We start from the raw sequence: 25,496 nt of genomic DNA, 5'->3' as shown, positions 1-25,496 counted from the left end.
GGGCGGTTCATGTGGTTGACTTGAAGTCAGCACCAAGTGAGATAATTAGTCCAGGTAGCCATGACTGACTGACTGAGTCGAGCAGATCCCCCAACCAACCCCAAAAAATCAAAATGGCTATGATGTACGGGGTACTACCCATTTTCGCTGCCATTTTAATATTGATCTCTGTGATTTCCTTCTATGATACAAGCTTCATTCAAAGCCCATGCGGAACGATATTCAACGATGTTAAATTTGGAGATGGGATTGGGTGTAATCCCAGTTTCCAAGTAATATGTGAAAACAACAAATCGGTAGTGTACTTCAACTATGGCGAACATCAAACCGAGGCCATTATAGCTTCTGATTCATCCTCATCCTCCTCCTCCTCTTCATTTCGTTACATCATCACTGGAGTTAGTCCTCATAACAACTGCCCTACCATTAATTCCCTATCTCTTCCGTATGAAAACATCTCCTTCTATACCTTCTTACCCGAACCATCATTGGCTGTTGTGAGATGTGAAAAACCAGTAGGTTATCCGGAAGACTATTGGGATATATCTTCGGAGAGGTGTGGTGGTGAGGAAAAGCAATACTATTCTTATTTTGTTAACGGACGTGAAGACGTGAGTAACATAGTAGAGTCATGCAGAGTGGAGATGAAGGTAATTATGAGTAGCTGGGATGGAAAGCTGAAATGTAATAGCAGCAAGTGTGGTTATCCAGATGTATACAGGGAGTATGTCAACGGAATTGAGCTTCGTTGGCGACCAAAACGCTGTGAACAGCATCAGCAAGACAGAGACCGTGACCGGGAAGAGGAACAATTGTCATACCCCAGCATGATATACGATACAGCAATGGGCGCTCTATTTTTCTTCATTCTCTTGCGTAAGTAAAAAAAAAAACGCACTAGATACACATTTAGTTAAAAGACACTTAGCTTCTATCATATGCATTGGTTTATTTATTTTACTTAAATGCATTTCAATACTTTATTTTGAGCACATTTATTTACTTAATTGTTGAAATATACATGCATTACTTTGTCTCCTGAAACACCATTGAATTACAACTTACAAGAAATTCATTAGGATATTCAACATTCTCTGTGGATGATCACCAAACTAGTAGTATATTGTATTATACCGTATTATGGATTAGAATAATAAATCTTTTTATTAATAATTGGTATATTTGCACAGTGCTCTCATGGACTGCTGTAAAATTTGTTTTTGGGTCACCATTCGTGGTTGCGGTCTTGATATGTAAATGGAGAAAAAAACATTTATCTATAGATGACATGGTTGAAGATTTTATTCAGAGTCACAACAATTTCATGCCCATAAGGTACTCTTACTCTCAAATTAAAACTATGACCAAACATTTCAAACATAAGTTGGGTGAAGGAGGCTACGGTTCAGTCTATGAAGGAGTGTCACGAAGCAAACACAAAGTAGCTGTTAAGGTATTGACCAAGTCTCAAACCAATGGACAAGACTTCATCAATGAAGTTGCAACCATTGGAAGAATTCGTCATGTGAACGTGGTGCAACTGGTTGGATTCTGTGCTGAAAGAACAAAGCAAGCTCTGGTTTACGAGTTCATGCCTAATGGTTCTCTTGATAAACACATGTTTTCACATGAGCAAGGACACTTGTCGTCGTTAAGCTACGAGAAAATCTACGACATTTCTCTTGGAATTTCCCGTGGAATTCAATACTTACATCAAGGTTGTGACATGCAAATCATACACTTTGATATAAAACCTCATAACATTCTTCTTGACGAGAATTTTGACCCAAAGATATCTGACTTTGGTTTGGCGAAGTTGTACCGAACAGATCAAAGTATTTTAACTTTAACAGCGGCAAGAGGAACAATGGGGTACATGGCTCCTGAGTTGTTATACAAGAACATTGGAAACATCTCTCACAAAGCTGATGTTTATAGTTTTGGAATGATGCTAATGGAAATGGCAGGTAGAAAAAAGAACAAAAGTTACATAGAGAATTATTGGCAAGACTACTTTGCTAGATGGGTTTATGATCAATTTGAGGAAACAATAGATACAAACAATGGTACAGAGGAGGAAAAGAAAATTGCAATGAAGATGATTGTGATTGCGTTGAAATGCATACAAATGAAACCAGATGATCGTCCCTCAATGAATGAAGTGATAGATATGCTTGAAGGAGATGAAGTTCCACAGCACCTTCCACCTGATCCTCAATCTCTCTTAACTTGGCAAAGGATGTCAGTAGAGGAGGTGCAATCACCAAGTGAGTGAAACTAATGCTATTGGTTCCAATTATCATGCAAAATTGAAGAGTACTAGTAGATAAGTACTATTTTTTTTTCCATGAATTTTTGCTTCTTTACTTTTGATGACAATTAGTCATTCACTATTTTTAGAGTCTTTTTTACGATATTTTTGAATTCACAAGCAAGATTAAGCAGCAAGAAAAGCAAGAAAAACTGAAAAAAGGGGATTGTGTCACGATTACTGAAAAACGTGACACGATTTGGAGCTTTCAAGAAATATGCATTCGGCATTGGTGAAAACGTGTCACGATGGCAAAAACGTGACACGATTATGAAAACCCTAATTTTGGTGGTTTGTTACACAAGGAAGAAACGTGTCACGATTTTAGGAGCAGTTTTTGCCTATTTAAGCCGAAGACTATTCTGAAAACAAGGGTGACGAATTGGAGAGAGCAAAGTGCGATTTTGAGACCTAAAGAAGGCTAGGAGGGCGATTTCTTCAACATTCTATCAGTTCATGTATGTTTTGATTCCACTATTGATTATGCTATTTGTAAACTCAATTATGAGTAGCTAAATCTCTTAGAGATTAGGTCTGAGATGATTCTTTGTAACCCTAATTGAATCATGTTGCTGTGAAACTCTATTTATTGTGAATGACAATCTAGTTTTTATTCAATTCAATTGTTCTTAATGTTTTTTATTGTTGAGGCAAAATCCCTAATTAATTTTAAAGATAATAAACTTTAATGATTAAGGATTAAATGGACTTTGATTAATTCCTTGGTATTTAACTTGTGCTCTTGAGTGTTTTCACTAAGACAGGAACAAGGTTTGAATCATACCAAGATGCATAAAATCAAAGGACATTGAATCCATGAACTAATTCTGAAGTTCAGAAAATTAGTTCAGAATGTTGATCAGAACGTTCTGATGAGAGCTCAGAAGGTTGTTCAGAAGCAACTCTGTTCAGAAGCAACTCTGTTCAGAAGCAACTCAGTTCAGAAGGTTGTTCAGAAGCAACTCTGTTCAGAAGCAACCCAGTTCAGAAGGTTGTTCAGAAGCAAACAAGTTCAGAAGCAACCTAGTTCAGAAGGTTGTTCAGAAGCAACCAGTTCAGAAGCAACCTAGTTCAGAAGGTTGTTCAGAAGCAAACAAGTTCAGAAGCAACCTAGTTCAGAAGGTTGTTCAGAAGCAACCGGTTCAGAAGCAACCTAGTTCAGAAGATTGTTCAGAAGCAACCTAGTTCAGAAGGTTGTTCTTATACAAGCCAAGAATCTCAAGAACTGTGATCAAGGTCATGCAAGGCACATGTGACATAAATATATGTCCAGGAAAGTACATTTGCATGGATCAATCAAGCAATAAAGGCATATACAAGAGTTATGTCAAAGAAGGCATTCAATGTTCATTTAAGACTATGAACATTGATGTACTAGGAATATTTCACAAAGGAATATCATCCTAGATGTTATTATCACTGCTCTTCATTATTGTTTCACTATTAGGATTTGATTACATCAAATGATAGTCTTACAAATCATCCTAAGTGAAACAGATGGAACATTCTGATAATCAGAATGTTCAAGCTCAGCTCATGCTTACTTTATGAACAGTATAGTAGGTGAAAAGCAAAAAGCAAAAGCAAAGCAAATCTGTCATCTTCAACAAGAGATAGACACGTCTGAGAGTTGGTACTGAACAAGGACAACACAATCTCTCAAAGCATGGGCATGAAGATGCAGAATCCCACTAAATCCTCCTGCACCGGTTCCAAGACAAAATCTGGGAAAGGAACATTCTGATGTATGAAGAAAAGTCCATACATTGGTTATTGTCCAGAAATTCATATGAAAAGCATATGCATAGCCCAGAACTTCATGTGTTCATTCATACATGATGAACCCAGATGAAGAACGTGATGAACCCAGATGAAGATCATCATGAACACAACAACATTCTGATGTTCATCAGAGATCAGAATGTTTGCCCAGAATTTCAAGTTAAAGCTTGTGGGACCCAGGACACATGGCATAACACCATTGGACACCCTACAACGGCTATATGAGCCCAAAGACTCTATAAATAGAGGGCTTGGCCTTAGCAAAACTTGCACCATTGCAAAGCATACAAGAAAACAACAAAGATTGTTTGAAGCTCTTGCAAATTGAAATTGATCAATCTCTAAGTCCTTCATCAACTTAGTGCAAATCAATACTCTTGTTATCTGAAGGATAACCTCTTCTTCTTCTTCCACTGTTTGTTTTACAAACATCCAACTTCCACACAAATTGTAACAAAGTCTCATCTAGCTTTTAGAGGTCCTAAAGTGTTAGGTTGAGCAAAGGTTGTAAAAGTCTAAGTGGGTAACTTAGCAAGAAGAAAAGAAACATAGTCTCATCTAGCTTTTAGAGGTCCTAAAGTGTTAGGTTGAGCAAAGGTTGTAAAAGTCTAAGTGGGTAACTTAGCAAGAAGAAAAGAAACAAATCTCATCTAGCTTTAGGGGTACTAAAGTGTTAGTTTGAGATGAGTTTGTAAAAGTCTAAGTGGTTAACTTAGCAAGAAGGTGCAAGCCTGCTGAGGCTTAGAGAATACAGGATTGTAATTGTTCAGGTGAACAAAGATTGTATGGTGCAGGACTTGAGAGGTTATCTCAAGCATCATAGTGGAAACTCTCACAAGATTGTGAGGAGTGGACTAGCCCACATTGGGTGAACCACTATAATTCTCTGTGTGTTCTTTCTCTCTTCCCTATACTCTTTAATTACAGTATACACAACACACACTTACACATTTACTTTATTAAACTGTTTATGTGTATGAACTTCAGAACGTTCTGAAGTCAGAATATTAACTTAACTATTCCAAGTAAACTACTTGAGAATCACTTTTAAGTTTCAGGTTAATTTTTAAAGGGTCACAATTCAAACCCCCCTTCCTTGTGACTATTTTATCTACTTCAATTGGTATCAGAGCCTGCCTCTATGGGTTGAGCACTTAACAGTGTATGAGGAAAAGATCCAGAAAGAAGTAATGTCAAAACCTGCAAGCCAAAGTGCATATCACATATGCAACAATGTGGGATATTTGAAAAGTAAAATCCCTCTGAAGAAGAAAATGCAAAGATGGCATTCAGAGATGAGTTTGAAGAAGAAGTCAACACATGAGTAAAAGACAATAGATAAAGTAAAGAGGTAAGAAATCTGATCCTTATCTTTTATATAAAGTGCTAACTATTATCTCATATGACTCATGCATTTTATCTTAAAAGTATGAACTTTTAAAATAATAATTTTTCTTGTATAAAGAAAGAAAATGTGAAACTGCTAATCTTGAATGATATATCTTGAAACCATTCAAAAATTGTAGAACTCTCATTTTAAAATATTTGAGAAACATAAGATTCTCAATGAGCAAAAATTGTAAGATTTAGCAAAGTCTGAATTTTTGAAATAAAATGTTATTTTCAAAAGCGAAGTAATATTTTGAAAAAGGACATAACCAACTTTATAAAGTCTGTTAAGACCTTTCAAAAAGGATGATTTAGGATTCATAACCTATCACAAACAAAATTGTCATGAAAATATGTTATACCAAACAAAAGTGAGAAGGTAAATAAAAATGATCATTTTGAAAAAGGATTCAACATTTTGAACCTGTATATTGTTTTATGAAAAGAAACTTGAGAAAAATCCTCATTTCAAAAAGACATTTTATCCTAAATTAGATTGGTCTCAAAAGGTTGAGATTGGTAAAACATAATGTTCTTATTACAACAAAGCTGATTATCTTAAATCAGAATGTGGTCATAAGAAATAATCTCTCAAGAAGAGAAACACTAACCTTCAAGGACCCAAAGTAATATGGGTACCAAAAGCTTTGCCAATCTGTGATGCAGAAATATTTGCTTCCAAGATGATATGTGGAGAAAATGTTCAATCACTAGAAGATGAGCAAATGGAATTTGCAACTAGTTTTAGTCTCAACATAGAAGATCTAAACTCAGACTTCAACACTGATGTGTTTCAAGATGCTCAGAAAAAAACAGCTCAGATTGTGCAAGAAACATCTGAAACTGAAGATCTGAATGTTCATGTGTCTGCAGATCAGAATGTTCAGGAAAATGCTCCTGATGCTGAAGTTACTCAATCCTAAAAGTTGAAAGCTTCAAAGTTCATTCCTTTGTGTTCAAGCAAGGCAGAAATAACTTTGGAAGTATTTGAGAATGTCATTAATGTTGATCATGTATCATATATCATGTTCTCAACAAAATTGTCTTTCAAATCTCAACTACATGATTCTGCAACATATGATTGAAGAACAAGAAGACTTCTCATATTTTATATGAATTGGCTTTCACACTCACACTCAAGCATTTTAATATGCCTCTGAAAAAATGAAGTGTATGAGAAGGAGTATCAAATCTTTGAACTAAAGAATTTGACAACAATGAGGTTCTCCAACAATGGATCAAGACATCCCTGGAGAAACCTTCCAAAAAGCTTCTGACATTGCTAACAAAGTTGTTCAGAAAGCTGATGAAGTTCAGAATGTTGAAGAACTTCAAAAGGAAGTTGATGTTGCTGAGAATGAAAGTCAGCAAGTTGAAGCAATACCTCAAATATTGAGATTGCAGCCAATAAGGATCAGGAAGCTGATGCAACTACTGAAACATGAATTCAGAAAAGTTGATGCAGCTACTAAAAGATGAAACTCAAAAAGTTGATGAAGTTCCTACATAACAACTTCAGAAGGTTAATGAAATTGAAAAAGCTTTTAAGAAAATACCTCAGAAAGCTAACAAAGCTGAAAGCTTTTATTGGAGAAGGATCCTTTAAATCTTCTACTGCTGAAACAAAATCTGAAGTGATGTTACAAACATCATGAGTAAACTCCAGTTTGATGAACAAGAAATTGTTTTAGAATCTGATATGGGAAATGACCCTCTGTCATTAAAAGATCATGATATATATGATGTTGCTAAAGTTCTAGCCACACATATGCTTATTGGAAACACTACCACAAAGGAATCTGATGAAGCTGAGCTAGCTTGAAATCAAGATGGTTTTGAACTGAATGCGGAGGAATTCAGCCCAGACTTCAATGCAAGTGTCTTTGAGGATTCTCAGATGAAAATGATGGAACAATTCCTTCAAATCAAGTTCAGAATGTTCAAGCAAACATTCTTCATGAACAAAGCATTCCATATGTTGATCATATGTCTGCAAATCCTGGAACTTCTGAATATGTTAAAAGACACTTATATCAGAAAGCTGAAAAGACTAAGAAGAAGAGAAAGCTACTGATGATTAAATTGCTTCAGAAGGTTTTTCTTATTGATGCTTGGACCTCTCCATCCAGACGAGAAAGTATTTCAAAGAAAGAGAAACATGCTCTCTTCATTGAATCTCAAAAGTGAGGGATATCATCGCATAAGGTACACATTTATTTGCACTATAATAAATATGATATATGATTGAATGCATCAAATTCTGTCATGTCTAATATATCAAATGTTTGAACTTAAATGCAAATAAGTGTTTTATACTTTGTTCATACTCCTTTCATGATGGTATTATACTCATTTACAACTGCACACATCATAATTAATGACTGAAATCATTGCATGATGTCTTATGCTTTAACAAGATATATTAAGGGTGCATTGAAAATGAATTAATGTTCTTATAATTGAACAATGTGTTGTTTCTGTTATGTATAAATTCATGCATAATATTCTCTCATTATTTGCCCCAAAATTCTTTCTTAACTATCATGTTAAATGTTAAATGTGTTACATCATTTTGTAATACTTATCTCTTCACATTTGAAATAAATGACTCTTAAGCATTTCTATCCGAGTTATTGACATGAGATGGAAACTAAATCATCATTGTTGTTAAATAATTCATAGGAAGATTTATGTTTGATCATAAATGTTAAATCATGATTGTTCATTGATATGAAACATAAAAATGTCTTAATTTGTCAAACTTCAGAATAATCTGAAACGTGAAGATTTCACTTAACTTTGATATGGTTTAAGAAAATATCATTCATCAAACATGATTTTAAATGAATCTTATGTTTGAATTTATCATTAGAAGATTTTTTATATACTTGATCTTCATTATGATGTTGTATGTGATCTTGTTATAATCTTCAAAAAATTGCTCTAAGGTCTGCATATTGTGTTCTTACACTTATATTGGCCCAGCTTTGAGCATAAAAGTTTGTTTTAAGCATTGTTGAATAATTATCTTACTTTAATTACAAAAATTGAAGACAAAGATAGAGTTGTAAACGTCAATGGCATGTCAATATGTGCTAGATTTCAAACGTGTGCAAAAGAATCATATTTAACTGCAGTTAAAAGGATTTTTAGATATCTAGTAGGTACTACTGATCTTGGCCTTTGGTATAGAAAAGGTTCTAGCTTTGATCTTGTAGCTTATTGGATGCTGATTATGCTGGAGACAAAATTGAGAGGAAGAGTACAAGTGGCTCCTGTCAATTCTTGGAACAAGCATTGATTGGATGGTCTTGCAGAAAGCAAAACACCATTGCACTCTCCACAACTGAAGCTGAGTATGTATCTGCAGCAAGCTGTTGCTCTCAGATTTTGTGGATCAGAAATCAGTTGAAAGATTATTCACTAAGGTACACAAATATTCCTATTATGTGTAATAATACTAGTGCTATAAATCTTTCTAAAAATTCTATACAACATTCTAGGTCTAAACATATTGAAATTAAACATCATTTCATAAGAGACCATGTTCAGAAAAAGGATATTGTATTAAGCTTTGTTGATACTGAAAATCAACTAGCTGATATTTTTACAAAACCCCTTGTTGAGGATATATTCAATTTTCTTAAAGAAAAATTGCAAATCATGAAAAATCCCAATAAAGATTGATTACTAATCACTAAGGGCCTTGAACTTACCCCCTTGATGTTATCTGATTCATTTCAGTTAAATCAATCTTAATCTGAACAATTCATCAGAATGTTCATGAGATCAGAATGTTCATCAGAATGTTCATCCGTTCAGTTTGTTCATACAGGTCAGAATGTTCTTATTTATCAGAATGTTCAGGATCTGGATTCTGGGTCAGAAATCTCAAACGAGAGATTTTGTGTTGACTTTAACCAAAAATCTCTCTATAATCTGAAGCATTTAATGTTTGATTATAAGAAGATAGGTTTAAGGATTAACCACCATGTAAAACCTTAACCATCAATCAAACCATCCATTCACTTTTCCTCAAACGGCTAGTTTCTCTCTTCTGGCCACTACTTTTCAGTTTCATCTTTTCCAATGCCAAAACTGTCAAGTCACTTCCTCTTTCTTCCCTCAACTGAACACGTTTTGGTTCCTATAATAACCAACAACTATTCAGATTATTTCCATCACACCTCTTCTTTTCAAACCAATTTTTTTCTCAAAACAAAGTTCATACTCTGTTCTTGCGAAAAATGGCACGAACCAAAACTTCTTCACGCGTTCGTTCTCAATCACCACCAACCGCTGCTGATGATCAAACCTCTGATCATTCTCCACTCAATGAAACCCCTCTTCATACAATTCTACAAGATGTAATCATCCCTGAGATGCATGGAGACTCTGATAAAGAAACCATTTCTGAAAAGAGAAATGTTTTTGAGAAAGTTGAAGAAGAATCCTCTGGAAAAGGAAAAGGAGTTGCAGAAGAAGGATCAACCTCTGAGAAAACTGAGGAAACTCTCTTTGAAATGGCCAAGGTTGCAAAGATAGCTTACCTAAGAAGGAAGCAAATTGCAAAAGAAGCTTTGCCTCTACCTGAAGAGAAAACCTCCTCTGAAGATGAACAAGAAGTGGTAACAGAGGAAGAGGAATATGTTCCTAGGAAAAGAGGAAAAGGCAATGACATTGTCATACTTGCTTCTACTTTAAAGATTCAAAGTATTGAAAAGATGGCTAACAGACCCATCAGCAGAGCTAAGTACTTTGACTTTGAAAGTCTTAAGACATAAGGATGGAATATGAAGAAGTTCACAGATCCTCAAGACTGGTCAAGTTTTGTTTCCACTCAATGTCAGACTTTTCCAGACTTGGTAAAGGAATTCTATGTCAACATGACTGTAAAGGAACACAATGAAGAAAAGTTCCTGGAATCCACAGTCAAAGGAGTGAGAATCCAAGTTTCTCAGAACCTTCTTTCAGATATTCTGAAAATCCCAAATGAAGGTAATGAACTGTACAATTCCTGGTTCTCTAGTGTAGGAGTAACACGAGAACAACTCTTTGAAGAGTATATCAAACCAAACCATGATATCAATTCCACAAATCTTGAAGACACACCCAAGATTCTTCACAACATGATCAGGCATACTCTCATTCCTAGATGTGGAAGCTTTGAGGTTATCACTGATACTGATCTCTGCATCATTTATCACCTCATAACCAAAACAAAGCGGAATCTGTGTTTTTGTCATGCTCCAACACATGATGGATCAATACTACTCCTTCAAACAGAAAGTTGCTGGGTTGCCATATGGGATGCACTTGACACCCATATTTGAAGCTGCTGGAATTTCTCTGGGCAAAGAAAAAGGTCAGGATACCTTTATGAGATTTACAGCCAAAACCATTAGTCAACTTCACATCACAACTTCAAACATGCCTATTCCTCAAAAGACTAGATCAGTTAAGAGACTTGCTGATCAGAAAGTTCAGGAAGTGAGGAAGAAGCAGAAAACTGACAAGCCTGCCAAGAAGGAAATTGGTTCAAGCTCTCAAAATGTTGAGAAAGGAAAGGCTACTCCAGCTCTTGAAGTCTTTGCTCATATTGCTGAACATGCAAGAGAGCTAATTGAAGAAAGCCAATAACAGTTTGAAGCTATGCTGGGTAAGAAAGCTGCTGAGAATGTTGGAGAATCTGATGCTGACCATCAGAATGTTGAAGACTCTTTGAATCAAGGTGTTGAAGCACCCTCTGAAGATGTTAGAGTTGAAGAAAATATTGAGCTACAAGCTCAGAATGTTGATACAGATACTAGAGAAACTGCAGAAATTCTAGTATCCAACACCTTTGGAAGTGAAAATCAACCAATGGATGTTGAAGAAGAAGTTGTGTTGGAACAAGAAAATGTTGAAGCTCATCCTGACTTTGATCTCAACATTGAAGACACTACAAATGATCTCTATGAAGAGCTTTTTCAAGATGCTCAGGGAGAAAACATTCAGCAAGATGATCAGAATGTTCAAAACAACACTGATCAGAATGTTCTGGAGGATGTAGCTCAGAATGTTCCTACTGCACCTGTTGAGTAGCTGTCAGCAGATCCTAATCCTTTGGGTTCAGGATCTTTGCCTTCTGAGAAAGTTCAGCTTCTTGCTCAAACTGGTCAGAATGTTCAGAGAGATCAGAATGTTCCATCTGCTCAGAACATGGAACAAGCTCAGTTTGTAAACTTGTCAACATCAACAATGGGGTCTACTGCTGGAATAAGCAAGTATCTGGTGTCTTCCCTGCCAACACCAAGTACCATTCCTTCATTCACACCACCTCCACCACAAACCAAAACAACTCAGAATCTCCCAAACATGTCTTCCTTGTTTGACTCTTTAAACACTTTTGTCACAGCAAACAAAAGAAAAGCTGATGTTTCTGGTGATGCTGCACCTGCCAAGCCTTCTAAGGCTGAGAAAATGGTTGCAAGGGCTCTAAGAGTTGCCACTAAAACTCACAAAATTGTGTGTGCACTTGCTAACTGGACAAGGGATGTTCAGGCTCCTGGTTTAGCAGTGGACAAGCCTGTCTTTGTTGATCCAACAGTTTTTGAATCTGAACCGTCCTCAGATTCTAGGGATTCTACTCCATGAATCATTTCTGGTCCTACTCCCTAACCTTTTTGCAGATGACTAAAGGGGGAGAAGCTTTAGGATTTTATGTCTTTAAGTTCTCTAAGTTTAGGCCCTAAGTAGGCTAGTGATCAATAGTTATTGAAGTCTTATAAAACTTCATTTTTGTTTGATCAAACTTAGTTTATATGCCTTTTTTGTTTTTGAACCATGTTCATCATACAATTAGACTTCATGAATGATATTAATGAATGAATATTGATGTTGGTTCAAATTTGCATATTCTTATTTATGCTATGGATTATAAAAATGAGGGGGAGCTTTTTAAAACTTCTAAAAACTCATAATGGATTATAAAAATGAGGGGGAGCATTAAAATAAAATTTTCAAGCTCTAAAAATTCTTCATTTATAATCAAAATCCATAATCCTAAATCATAAGTTTATCATCTTCAAAAAGGGGGAGATTGTTGAGGCAAAATCCCTAATTAATTTTAAAGATAATAAACTTTAATGATTAAGGATTAAATGGACTTTGATTAATTCCTTGGTATTTAACTTGTGCTCTTGAGTGTTTTCACTAAGACAGGAACAAGGTTTGAATCATACCAAGATGCATAAAATCAAAGGACATTGAATCCATGAACTAATTCTGAAGTTCAGAAAATTAGTTCAGAATGTTGATCAGAACGTTCTGATGAGAGCTCAGAAGGTTGTTCAGAAGCAACTCTGTTCAGAAGCAACCCAGTTCAGAAGGTTGTTCAGAAGCAACTCTGTTCAGAAGCAACTCTGTTCAGAAGCAACTCAGTTCAGAAGGTTGTTCAGAAGCAACTCTGTTCAGAAGCAACCCAGTTCAGAAGGTTGTTCAGAAGCAAACAAGTTCAGAAGCAACCTAGTTCAGAAGGTTGTTCAGAAGCAACCAGTTCAGAAGCAACCTAGTTCAGAAGGTTGTTCAGAAGCAAACAAGTTCAGAAGCAACCTAGTTCAGAAGGTTGTTCAGAAGCAACCGGTTCAGAAGCAACCTAGTTCAGAAGATTGTTCAGAAGCAACCTAGTTCAGAAGGTTGTTCTTATACAAGCCAAGAATCTCAAGAACTGTGATCAAGGTCATGCAAGGCACATGTGACATAAATATATGTCCAGGAAAGTACATTTGCATGGATCAATCAAGCAATAAAGGCATATACAAGAGTTATGTCAAAGAAGGCATTCAATGTTCATTTAAGACTATGAACATTGATGTACTAGGAATATTTCACAAAGGAATATCATCCTAGATGTTATTATCACTGCTCTTCATTATTGTTTCACTATTAGGATTTGATTACATCAAATGATAGTCTTACAAATCATCCTAAGTGAAACAGATGGAACATTCTGATAATCAGAATGTTCAAGCTCAGCTCATGCTTACTTTATGAACAGTATAGTAGGTGAAAAGCAAAAAGCAAAAGCAAAGCAAATCTGTCATCTTCAACAAGAGATAGACACGTCTGAGAGTTGGTACTGAACAAGGACAACACAATCTCTCAAAGCATGGGCATGAAGATGCAGAATCCCACTAAATCCTCCTGCACCGGTTCCAAGACAAAATCTGGGAAAGGAACATTCTGATGTATGAAGAAAAGTCCATACATTGGTTATTGTCCAGAAATTCATATGAAAAGCATATGCATAGCCCAGAACTTCATGTGTTCATTCATACATGATGAACCCAGATGAAGAACGTGATGAACCCAGATGAAGATCATCATGAACACAACAACATTCTGATGTTCATCAGAGATCAGAATGTTTGCCCAGAATTTCAAGTTAAAGCTTGTGGGACCCAGGACACATGGCATAACACCATTGGACACCCTACAACGGCTATATGAGCCCAAAGACTCTATAAATAGAGGGCTTGGCCTTAGCAAAACTTGCACCATTGCAAAGCATACAAGAAAACAACAAAGATTGTTTGAAGCTCTTGCAAATTGAAATTGATCAATCTCTAAGTCCTTCATCAACTTAGTGCAAATCAATACTCTTGTTATCTGAAGGATAACCTCTTCTTCTTCTTCCACTGTTTGTTTTACAAACATCCAACTTCCACACAAATTGTAACAAAGTCTCATCTAGCTTTTAGAGGTCCTAAAGTGTTAGGTTGAGCAAAGGTTGTAAAAGTCTAAGTGGGTAACTTAGCAAGAAGAAAAGAAACATAGTCTCATCTAGCTTTTAGAGGTCCTAAAGTGTTAGGTTGAGCAAAGGTTGTAAAAGTCTAAGTGGGTAACTTAGCAAGAAGAAAAGAAACAAATCTCATCTAGCTTTAGGGGTACTAAAGTGTTAGTTTGAGATGAGTTTGTAAAAGTCTAAGTGGTTAACTTAGCAAGAAGGTGCAAGCCTGCTGAGGCTTAGAGAATACAGGATTGTAATTGTTCAGGTGAACAAAGATTGTATGGTGCAGGACTTGAGAGGTTATCTCAAGCATCATAGTGGAAACTCTCACAAGATTGTGAGGAGTGGACTAGCCCACATTGGGTGAACCACTATAATTCTCTGTGTGTTCTTTCTCTCTTCCCTATACTCTTTAATTACAGTATACACAACACACACTTACACATTTACTTTATTAAACTGTTTATGTGTATGAACTTCAGAACGTTCTGAAGTCAGAATATTAACTTAACTATTCCAAGTAAACTACTTGAGAATCACTTTTAAGTTTCAGGTTAATTTTTAAAGGGTCACAATTCAAACCCCCCCTTCCTTGTGACTATTTTATCTACTTCATTTATATCCTGATCAAATATAAACATGATTTAGTGAGAATGAATGACTACTGAACATAGCTTTCTACTTATACAGAATTGAATTGTTCTAATAAACAAGGTTAGTCTAGGAATGGATAATCGTTTGTTAGTGATATTAGGTTAACGTGCTTAAACCTTCAAAGATTATTAGACCACCTAAGGAATTAGGGGAAGAAGAAGGGTGATATATTCTTTCTATCATATTTACCACCCTAACATTGGTTGAAGCGTCAAGCTCAATGACGTAAAAGAAAGCGCTTGGTGGGAAGCAACCCATCCTTTTATTATGTCTTATTTTCAATATTTTATTTCTATTTTTGAGTCAAACAATTTGTCTTTAATTTTCATTTTGGATTAACTCAGTTGTATCCCCCTGTTATGTGATTGAATCTGAACTTGTTTATTATTGATGAATTTGCTTGTTAGTTGACTTTTTCCAGTTTAGTAACAAATATGTGTTCAAGTGGTATTCCAAAAGTTCAAAAGGAGGAGTGACTTGTGATTCGAAGGCGAAGTGTATGGCAGTGAAAGATAGGTAGTCACAACTCCCAGAAATCTAAACTGTAAGGTTCATGGCCAAATTTTATTTTCCAATTTACTTCTAAAGAGTGTTCCATGCATTTACATTTCTAGAACTTGCAATCTTTCTCTATTGTCGATTGATCTTTGTCATTAGCACACTGAGGCAAAAGTGCTTGGTCATGTGAGTCTTTTTGAAGCCTACCATGTTAGTATTTGAAATATTATCCGTTTTTAGCCAATTTGAGCCGGTAGGTTTAGATCTTTTTGTTCGGTGACAAACTACATTACAAGCTTAGAGACTTTTAGGATTTATCCCATATTGTTTTTCTGAGTTAGGCATTGTAGAATGTTGCTAAATAGTAAGTTTGGGGTTGCTATTGGAATTTGCAACCAATTAAGTTTGGGGTGGGGGTACTAGAGAACAAAGAAAAAAAAAAGAAAAAAAAACATTCTCATGAAAACAATATGCCAAAATGGTGTATTAAAAAGAAAAAAAAAAAAGAATAGAATGAAAAAGGGACACGACATTGAAAAACCGAGTAACTTCAAACTCGATTGTCCCAATTGTTATAAATAATCTCTAGTACCCTTGCAAGAATTGTTGTTCCAAAAGGTGAATGAATGATGGATTGAATTTTATGCTTAACTTCCGTAGGATTGCCTAACTCAAATTTTATGTAGCCTACTTATCCAAATATTATTTCACCTTCACCTAAGCCCCCTTATAACCCTTAAAGACCTCAAAGTGTGCATTGACATTGATTTTGATTGACGTTTAGAAACTTTTCAAGCTTATGGTAATATGTAGATTGCATGTCGACTGTGTGTGAACCCTTTCATATGTTTGCATGGAGTTGTAAATTGGTGGTTGCTAACAAGTCAAACTAGCTCATCTTTAGCTAGTAAGGTGTTGAACTTTTGGGTACTATCGCTTGATCAGGTAATTGTTATTTTACCGTCCATTGTCAATATTACAAGTAAATTCGTTGAGGACAAGGAATGGTTCAAGTTTGGGGTTCTGATGACAGTCAGTTATTCACTATTTTTAGAGTCTTTTTTATGATATTTTTGAGTTCACAATCAAGATTAAGCAGCAAGAAAAGCAAAAAAAACTGAAGAAACTGAAAAAAGGGGACCGTGTCACGATTACTGAAAAACGTGACACGATTTGGAGCTTTCAAGAAATATGCATTCGGCATTGGTGAAAACGTGTCACGATGGCAAAAACGTGACACGATTATGGAAACCCTAATTTTGGTGGTTTGTTACACAAGGAAGAAACATGTCACGATTTACTTAAATCGTGCCACGATTTTAGGAGCAGTTCTTGCCTATTTAAGCTGAAGACTATTCTAAAAACAAGGGTGACGAATGGGAGAGAGCAAAGTGCGATTTTGAGACCTAAAGACGGCTAGGAAGACGATTTCTTCAACCTTCTATCAGTTCATGTATGTTTTGATTCCACTATTGATTATGCTATTTGTAAACTCAATTATGAGTAGCTAAATCTCTTAGAGATTAGGTCTGAGATGATTGTTTGTAACCCTAATTGAACCATGTTGATGTGAAACTCTATTTATTGTGAATGACAATCTAGTTTTTGTTCAATTCAATTGTTCTTAATGTTTTTTATATCCTGATCAAATATAAACATGATTTAGTGAGAACGAATGACTACTGACCATAGCTTTCTACTTAGACAAAATTAAATTATTCTAATAAACAAGGTTAGTCTAGGAATGGATAATCGTTTGTTAGCGATATTAGGTTAACGTGCTTAAACCTTCAAAGATTATTAGACCACCTAAGGAATTAGGGGCTGTAGTTTGAGAAGAGGGTTCTAAGTCAAGGGATTGATTAGGACTATTTTGTTAACTATGGTGGAACTAGAAAATCATTCATAAGAATAGGTGCAGTATACCAATTAGAGGAACATAAATGATTCGATAGACCTTATCTCATCTCTCTTCATATTTTCTAACCAAATCTATATTTTCTAATTCAATCTTTATTTTATGTTATTTAATTTTATGCAATCAAATAAAATATAAACAAAATAATTTATACATCCTAAATATTTACTTTATTTCTAAATTGAGATTAACACAGTTTTCGTAGGAACGATATTTTTACTACTTCGATAATATTTAGTACACTTGCTAGAATATCTATCAACTTTTATTAGCATATGCTACTTTAGAGGTCATGTTTATAGCGTATAAGGGACATATATCTTGCATTAATTATACGCAAAAGTTGTTCCTACCATTGATTCAATAAATCTTACTCTTCTAAAAAGAAATTCTCCATTGTAAATACTCTAAATAGAGACCAAATTTGGTAATTGTAAATGCAACAACTTTGAATGGGTCTCACGTGTGCAACTAAAAATTGAGGAATGGGTCACATTCTACTGCAAAAATGCAACAACTTTGAAAGGATGAACATAAATGCTTCAAAAAATTGCCTTAAAAGAGTAGCACCCAAAAAATGGTTTCTTTGCTATATATCACTAACTTGTGTTATAAACTTAACATATAGGTTAATATGTCATGATTTATTTTACTTTTTTTTTAAAGATGATGTATTTACACCCTAAAGTTGTATTTCAACTAATGAATTTTATCAAGAATCAAGGTGTTCTAAAATGATGTATTTACTTTGAAAGGATTATTTTTTTCTAGGGGATTCCTGCATGGATTTTCTTGATGAAAGCATCTTATGCTATTTTTATTGTTGGCGTTATTTCAAAAAATAATAATGCTCATGCCATCAATATTCTTCCAACAAATAATACTCCAAAAAGACGTAGTTGAGTAGGCCATATATAACATCATTCATTCTCATCATGTGATGTACCTGATTGTATATTCACTGTTCTAAAGCCCTGTGGGGAACTCTTGCGATTGTGAGGCTTGAACTGCTTGATGTTTATATTTTTTAATTTTATTCTTCTTAATTTAACCAAAGTTTTGGGTTCGAATCCCGAATGGCAGTCTTACTTAAAAGTTCATTGTTCATTTGAATTCTAAAACTCAAGATATTAGTCTCAGCCTTTGAAGCTCATATACGGGTACGGGTGCGAGTACAATACAATATGAATACGAGGATACGCTGTTTTTTTTTTTTTAATTATAGAATTAACAATTTTTTTATAATAAAACTTATATATGTGTAAAATACTTGAAGAAAATAAACTTTGAGTACTCTTCATAATTATATTATTATTATAAAAGTCATAATTTTTTAAAAATAATACACGTGATCAAAATAAATAAAAAATGTAAAGTTTTCTTATAAACCATATTATATTTTCATATGTTGGGATATCGAGATAAGCATCATTAAAAGAACTCAACACAAATTTTATCTGATATTAATTAACTAAATCACCTCTCTTTTGTTACCTTCATCCACAAAAAGTATATTTTAAGTGGTTCAATATTGAGAAACAATTCTATTGATGCATATCTAAAATTGAATCATATACATCTCTGCTGAATCTTCACAACATTGTCTCACTATTTTACCCTTCATTTTTTTTCTAGGATACGTATATGTGAAGTGTCTTATAAATGTCCTTGTGTATTTATAGAGTATCACACTAGTATTCAATAATATATTTTTTAAAAATTAAAATAATTATTTCCGATACTTCATGGGTACGTATCCGCGAGTATCCAAGTAATGATATCCGATACTGACACATATAAGTTTCTGTTTTGAAGTATCCATGCTTTATAACTCTCAGCAATTATGCACGGATCGCATCTGATTTTAGAGGAAAAGAAACTGATGGAACTATGACATTAGTGGATTCAACTATACAATGCTTTTATTTTCTATTATGACGTATACATCACCGTTTATTCGACAAATCAATAATAAAAAAGGCTAAACTCTAGTCACAACAAACCAAACAAAAACGTACATTTTCTGTTGTACCTAATATCAGATAATGCAGAAGATTATAAGTCTCTTTTCTCACCAAAGAAAAATGTCTAACAAAGAAAAATCGTGGCATGTATTGAACCTGAAAGGTAATACTTTAGGCTTTAGATTAATGAGGGTTGTAATAGAATATGATTTTTTAACGTGTCCAACTTTGATTTTATTGCCAATCAACCTTATTAAACAAACATGTTCAAAGTGATATTTTCATTTGTCACACGGAATCTCTTCAACTGTTCCATTCTTGTTGAGCTAGCGGTGGCTGCTATAAAGCATACTATACTTTAAGGTATCTAGTCCTTTTCGTTTGTTTGGTTCTATAAAGAAATTCACACCACTATTTAAAAAGAAATTTACAACTTGTTTTTTACACATCACATGCATCCAATTACACTCACGTCATAAAAGAAATGTAAACTACCTAACAATTTTTGCAAGGAGCATTTTGCACTATGTATGAAATTTTAAGAGTATTTTGCTTGTCGTGCTTGTAAATTGTAAATTTTAATTATTCCGCTAGGAATGAGGTATAGATTTAGAATTAGGAGTTAATATCTTTTCCATTTGCTACAAATCTACAATAAATGACTATAGTTTTGGTGATTAATGTCATATATTCTTTTTTTGGTGATGGTCGGGATTCAAACACCAAACCTTGCATATATTTTGCATTGTCCTTACCAACTAAGCTAAATTTACCGTACAACTATTGTCATATATTTTAAAAATACGTGCATGTATGTTATGTATTTATACAAAAAGTATAGTAATGGACATTATAATTTATTGTAGCAAATAGAAAAGATTTCAACTCTAGAATTAGGCCCCCTACTCTAGAGAATCCTATCTTCTCCACAAGCTATTAGTTAAACTCTTCTCTTTGGTAAAATATATAAATCTTTTTAAATCGGTGCAAAACAACTTTTATCATGAAGTTTGTTTCCGTTGTATTCTTTTTCTTCAAATTATCAACTTTATGAAGCGGTAGTATACTTAGCGAAATATTATTTAGCCAAATAAAAAGCATTTAAAATATAAAAAAAACAAGTGCATATTATAATAAATATCAAAGATTTAATATTAATTAACTAACTTTAATATTACATCAAATTATTGGTATAGTCTATATAATATGCGGACATGGGTAAGGTGGACCCAACAATGCAGGTAATCATTCGAGTTCAGGCTCATATCCAACAATGCGGGTATAGGCTCATACCCAACAATGCGGGTATTTATCTCTCCATCATAGATATTTTTTACGGATATCCATTGAACTGGGTCCAATTGTCATCCCTAAAAATTAATCGATCAAATAATAGTTACTTATTATTTAAAGAAAAACAATCAATTAATTATAATAGTTAATAAATATAATAATAATTAAAAATTCCAACTAACTAATTAACCTTGCAATCAAAAGATCCAAATCTAATGCAATGGTTTGTGAGCCCCGTGATATTCGTTAAATAGTGTTTCATCCGTTCATGTAACATGAACGGATATAAGAGTTCCCGTGAAAATGTCCGGTCACACTCTCCTAACAAATTTTCACTTGCGGTTAATGTTACAGATATTATAATCAAACAATAAAACCAAACATTGTACAAAACAAAATTGAATCAATCAAACAAAATCTGCACAATTCGTTATCCTTGCTTTTCGCAGCAATGTTTTTTCATTACCGACACTTCCTTTGTCTTAGTTTTTTTTTTCATTACTTTCCAATTTTAACATCTTGTTTAATGTAACAATTTAACAACACACATATTCAAAACATGATTTGTCTCCTCGTTATTCTATTCAAGAAAAATAATTTAGTTGAAGCAGGTAGAATTGTTGATGTAATTATGCGGTACATTCAGTTAAAAAGCATGCATGTTGTCTTCTTACAACATTTAGGTACTTTTTTTATTTGTCTTATATTGTCTTATTCTACAATACTTTAATGCTATGTTCTTTTTTACTGGTTTTATTTACATTCAATAGGTCATGTGATTTTCATTTTCAATGTCCTTTTCACCCATCTCTCTCTCTCTCTCTCACCATAAATATGTCTTATTAACATTCACAAAAATAGTATTTCCATGTGTTAGATTGAAGTTTCAAACATAACAGTAGTTATATTTTGCAGAGAATGAGTTTTGGTGATTGAACAAAGGGCAGAACATAACACAATGACAGTTGAAAAGAGGTTTGTGTTGGTTGGGATTAGAATAGATAGCCATAGCAGACAGCTTCTCAATTGGGCTATTGTTAAAGTTGCTGAACCTGGTGATTGTGTTATTGCTGTTCATGTAGTTAAAACTAAAAGCTCAGGTAAATTTCATGACTTCTATGTGCATGTTTGATATCATTGTGACGTTTGACAAAATTACGGTGAGCCATTGACTTTTGCAAATCCGGATGACTCGTCGTGATTCTGTCAAACCTACTATGAATTGCTTTCTCCTTGTGTATTGTAAATTTTGTACTTGGTAGTAGTGAAATAAGTTACTTCAATGCAGATTATGTTTCTAAAAACAAGAGCCTAATAGATGGATATTTAGAGGTTTATGAAGGCTTGTGTGATGTGAAAAAGGTAAACCTTTTTTTTCCACCTTATTTTTGTTTTCTTTTCAATAATGGGGGTTGGAAAATTTATGTTGTTTGTTTGGATTTTTAGGTTGGTCTTTCTAGTCAAATCATAACAGGGAAGTCCATTAAAAACATTCTTGTTAGAGAAGCAAAAAACCAGGATGCTTTGGCTTTAGTGGTAGGGTATGTGGAGATTGTATTTCAGAAAATTTTGTTATTTGGTTTTTATGATTTGTTTTGCCTGGTTTGGTTCATTTGGAAGACTCAAAACATGTTTCAATTGCAGGGGTAACGCTGCCACAGCCAAATATTGCGCCAAACGTCTTCCACCCACCACCAATGTTCTAGCCATCCAAGATTCAAGAATCGTCTTCGGGAGGTGCAACAATAAACGACCACCAGGTTCATATTTGTACCCTTAATTAGGCTTAGGCCATGATTGGATAAACATTTTAATTCATCGCTTATAGCATAAGTGACTATCTTATAAGTGCTTGTGTATAAGTTATTTCCACAACAAAAGATAAAATAAAGTCAAAAAATTTCATATAAACTATATGTTGTTTTTATAAATTATCTTCAAGAGCTTATGGAAATCTCTTAAATTGTTTTCATTAGTTTTATTCTATCAAGCATGCTCACAAGTGCTTATGCTAGCAAATAAGTTCAAATAAACCAATTCAAACATGCTCCAAATATTAGTCTCATAGAGAAGTTATATCATTAGTGACTCAGTAGATAAAGAAAGTATCGTAAAGTTTTGTTTCCATTCGTGACAGGTAGTCTTATATTAGATCCAAGGTCAAGTTTAACAAGTATAGATAACCTGAGTGAGGAATCACCACACCAAAACATCAAGGAATCGAAAGAAGAAACATTTGACGAATCAGAAAGGCACAAGTCACGATCGATATCCATGTTTGCAGACGATCCTTCTAAGAGGAAGCTTGGATGGCCTCTACTCCGCAAATCGAATTCAGACATCTCACATAGTCATCATGGAAAGGGTATTTCGGTAGTACAATGGGTAATGAGCTTACCAGATCGTTCACCGCGTAGTAGTCCTCAATCATCTTCCTCAGACGAAAATCCATTCGAGAGGAGCATAAGTGACAGTCTTGAGGACGAGAGCTTCAAAAATCATTTACCTACATCAGTTGTACTCCCAAAAGTCCTAGAAGGGATATTGAATGTAAATTCACTCAATTGCAAGTGGCTCAGCCTTGAGTCTCTCAAGTCTTGTACTAGTCAATTCTCTTCAGGTTGGAACCATGATTCTTAATATCATCTTCCTCAATTTTTAAATAAACTAGCATATCGTACTCCTGCAACCAGTTGATGAAAGATAGATATATGATGTAACGTAGATAAGCAAACTGTGTTTTATTAGTATTATAACACTATATAACCTTGTGTTCTTTTGCAGAAAATTTGATTGGGAAAGGAGGAAGCAACCGTGTGTATAAAGGAATTCTCCCTGATGGAAAACCAATTGCAGTTAAAGTATTGCGATCATCAAAAGAAGCATGGAAAGATTTTGCCTTTGAGATGGAAATAATATCATCATTGAAGCACAAAAACATTACTCAACTACTTGGAATTTGCATAGAGAACAATACTTTAATATCTGTTTATGAGTATTTCCCTAAAGGAAGCTTAGAGGAAAATCTACATGGTAAGAGTTTGAGTGCATTTTCTGTTTTCACTTTTCAACCATCATATAAATTGTTGTAAATGGAAAAGATGCTTATATGAATTTTATAAATAGATGCAGGAAAAAACAATGATGGATCTCTTTTGTCATGGGAAGTGAGATTTAATGTAGCTGTTGGAGTAGCTGAGGCCCTTGATTACCTACACACAGAAGCTTCGAAGCATGTCATACATAGAGATGTCAAGTCTTCAAACATTCTTCTTTCCAAGGAGCTTGAGCCACAAGTAATCAATTTTTTTACATCAATTAGCATTGAAATAACTATTTTGTAAAGAGAAAAGATTTTTGGACAACCAAATTTAGACAACTTACAACTTTTTAATTACATCCAATAGATGGTTAATAGATATACCATATGTTAAAACTCATGAATTTGCACGCGGTTAACTATAATATTTAGGTGTTCAACTACATGTAGATTTGAACACATGAAAATTTTAGTTAATCGCGTCCAAATTTGTAGCTAATGAGTTTCGACATCTGATGTATCCATTAACTATCTAATGAACTTAACAATGCATTTGAACTACGTTAACCACTTAGAAAGTTGTCACGACTAAATTTAGTTGATACAATTTTTAGTCAATCAAAGTGAAAAAACATTATGTAGAAAATTGATTGTGTCACTCATGAATAATAATAATTTTGTCCTTTTTGTTGCAGTTGTCTGATTTTGGACTTGCAATATGGGGACCAACAACAACATCCTTTTTGACACAAGAAGATGTAGTCGGAACATTTGGTTATCTTGCTCCTGAATACTTCATGTATGGAAAAGTTAGTGACAAGATAGATGTCTATGCCTTCGGTGTAGTGCTACTTGAACTAATATCAGGTAGGGAACCGATCAGCTCTGAACCTTGCAAAGGACAAGAGAGCTTGGTAGCTTGGGTAAGACCTAACTTCAGTTAGAATAAATTTTTATTGAACCGATAAAAACTCCGAGTCACGATTCAATTGTTTAAAATTGTTCGAACTGATACGAAATTGTGATTTCAACTATCGAGTTTGATTTTTGAAATATTGAAAAATATGCTTTTATTGTATAATATGTAAAATTTGAATGATGAAAAATGATTTCATTTTCAGGCAAAACCAATAATAGAGAGTGGAGATATTAAAGGTTTGTTGGACCCAAAATTAGAAGGGAAGTTTGATGAGACCCAAATGAAAAGAATGGTTTTGGCAGCATCTTTATGCATCGCACGGGCTGCTAGACTTCGTCCTAAATTTAATCAGGTAATAACATTTTTTACACATGTATCCAATAATTTAATCGCAGTAATGGATATGTAAAACTTGTTTATGTAAATACCAATTAAATCTAGTAATAAATGACAGTGAAGTTGTCAAATTCTCAATATGAAGTCACATTAGCAATTATATATTTTGAAAACTTTCAGCTCTTAAAAGTTTATCATTCCTATGTACAGATACTGAAGATCCTAAAAGGGAACAATGAAGATGAATATTGCTTCAATGAGTATTCAGAGAATGAAGAAAACATCGATGATGAAGTGTATCCAAATTCAAGTACAGAGTTACACCTAACTCTTGCATTACTTGGTGTTGATGATGACAATACATCATGTAGTAGTACAGACCATAGCTATAGTGAGAATTTGAAAGATCAATGGAGCAGGTCTTTGAGTTTTAACTAATTTAGCTTTCAATTCTAACACACTTATTTATCATTAGTTAATTTGTGAATGTAGAGTGAAGTTAAAAAAGGAAAATAGAAAGGACTACTGCCATTGATGAGGGGTTTGTACTTTGTACAGTTAAGTGGAAAACAATTATTTCATTTCATCAATAATAAAAGGTTCCATACATATAGGACTATAA

The 25,496-nt window shown here is 34.1% G+C and overlaps 2 protein-coding genes across 3 annotated transcripts; both read left to right on the top strand.

Moving 5' to 3' along the window:
• Positions 1 to 15: 15 nt before the first annotated feature.
• Positions 16 to 17,674, top strand: LOC11443227 (rust resistance kinase Lr10). Its single transcript, XM_024781569.2, has 3 exons — positions 16 to 876; positions 1,191 to 2,366; positions 17,585 to 17,674. Exons 1-2 carry the CDS (start codon positions 114 to 116, stop codon positions 2,273 to 2,275), a joined length of 1,848 nt encoding a protein of 615 aa, XP_024637337.1. The 5' UTR covers positions 16 to 113; the 3' UTR covers positions 2,276 to 2,366; positions 17,585 to 17,674.
• Positions 17,675 to 21,392: 3,718 nt separating this feature from the next.
• LOC11442813 (PTI1-like tyrosine-protein kinase 1) lies at positions 21,393 to 25,496 on the top strand. 2 transcript variants are annotated; one of them, XM_024782479.2, is made up of 10 exons: positions 21,393 to 21,679; positions 21,868 to 21,941; positions 22,026 to 22,120; positions 22,224 to 22,339; positions 22,717 to 23,199; positions 23,364 to 23,612; positions 23,712 to 23,875; positions 24,315 to 24,542; positions 24,741 to 24,890; positions 25,085 to 25,496. In XM_024782479.2, exons 1-10 carry the CDS (start codon positions 21,538 to 21,540, stop codon positions 25,310 to 25,312), a joined length of 1,929 nt encoding a protein of 642 aa, XP_024638247.1. In that variant the 5' UTR covers positions 21,393 to 21,537; the 3' UTR covers positions 25,313 to 25,496. The 2 variants fall into 2 exon arrangements, with proteins under 2 accessions (XP_024638247.1, XP_003607181.2); XM_003607133.4 differs by having other exon boundaries at positions 21,395 to 21,679; positions 23,706 to 23,875.

Source organism: Medicago truncatula, chromosome 4 (genome assembly GCF_003473485.1).
Source record: "Medicago truncatula cultivar Jemalong A17 chromosome 4, MtrunA17r5.0-ANR, whole genome shotgun sequence".
Lineage (NCBI taxonomy): Eukaryota > Viridiplantae > Streptophyta > Magnoliopsida > Fabales > Fabaceae > Medicago > Medicago truncatula.
The sequence above is the reverse complement of the archived record's forward strand: the minus strand, read 5'-3'. Positions and strand labels throughout refer to the sequence as shown.

What these genes read in the sequence shown, in the direction of transcription:
- LOC11443227 (XM_024781569.2), top strand. Translation starts at nt 114, where the DNA reads ATGGCTATGATGTACGGGGTACTACCCATTTTCGCTGCCATTTTAATA. An exon ending in ATTTTTCTTCATTCTCTTGC is followed by an intron (nt 877 to 1,190) that starts GTAAGTAAAAAA and finishes ATATTTGCACAG; the next exon opens with TGCTCTCATGGACTGCTGTA.
- LOC11442813 (XM_003607133.4), top strand. Translation starts at nt 21,538, where the DNA reads ATGACAGTTGAAAAGAGGTTTGTGTTGGTTGGGATTAGAATAGATAGC. An exon ending in CAACAATAAACGACCACCAG is followed by an intron (nt 22,340 to 22,716) that starts GTTCATATTTGT and finishes CATTCGTGACAG; the next exon opens with GTAGTCTTATATTAGATCCA. An exon ending in AAGAGAGCTTGGTAGCTTGG is followed by an intron (nt 24,543 to 24,740) that starts GTAAGACCTAAC and finishes TTTCATTTTCAG; the next exon opens with GCAAAACCAATAATAGAGAG.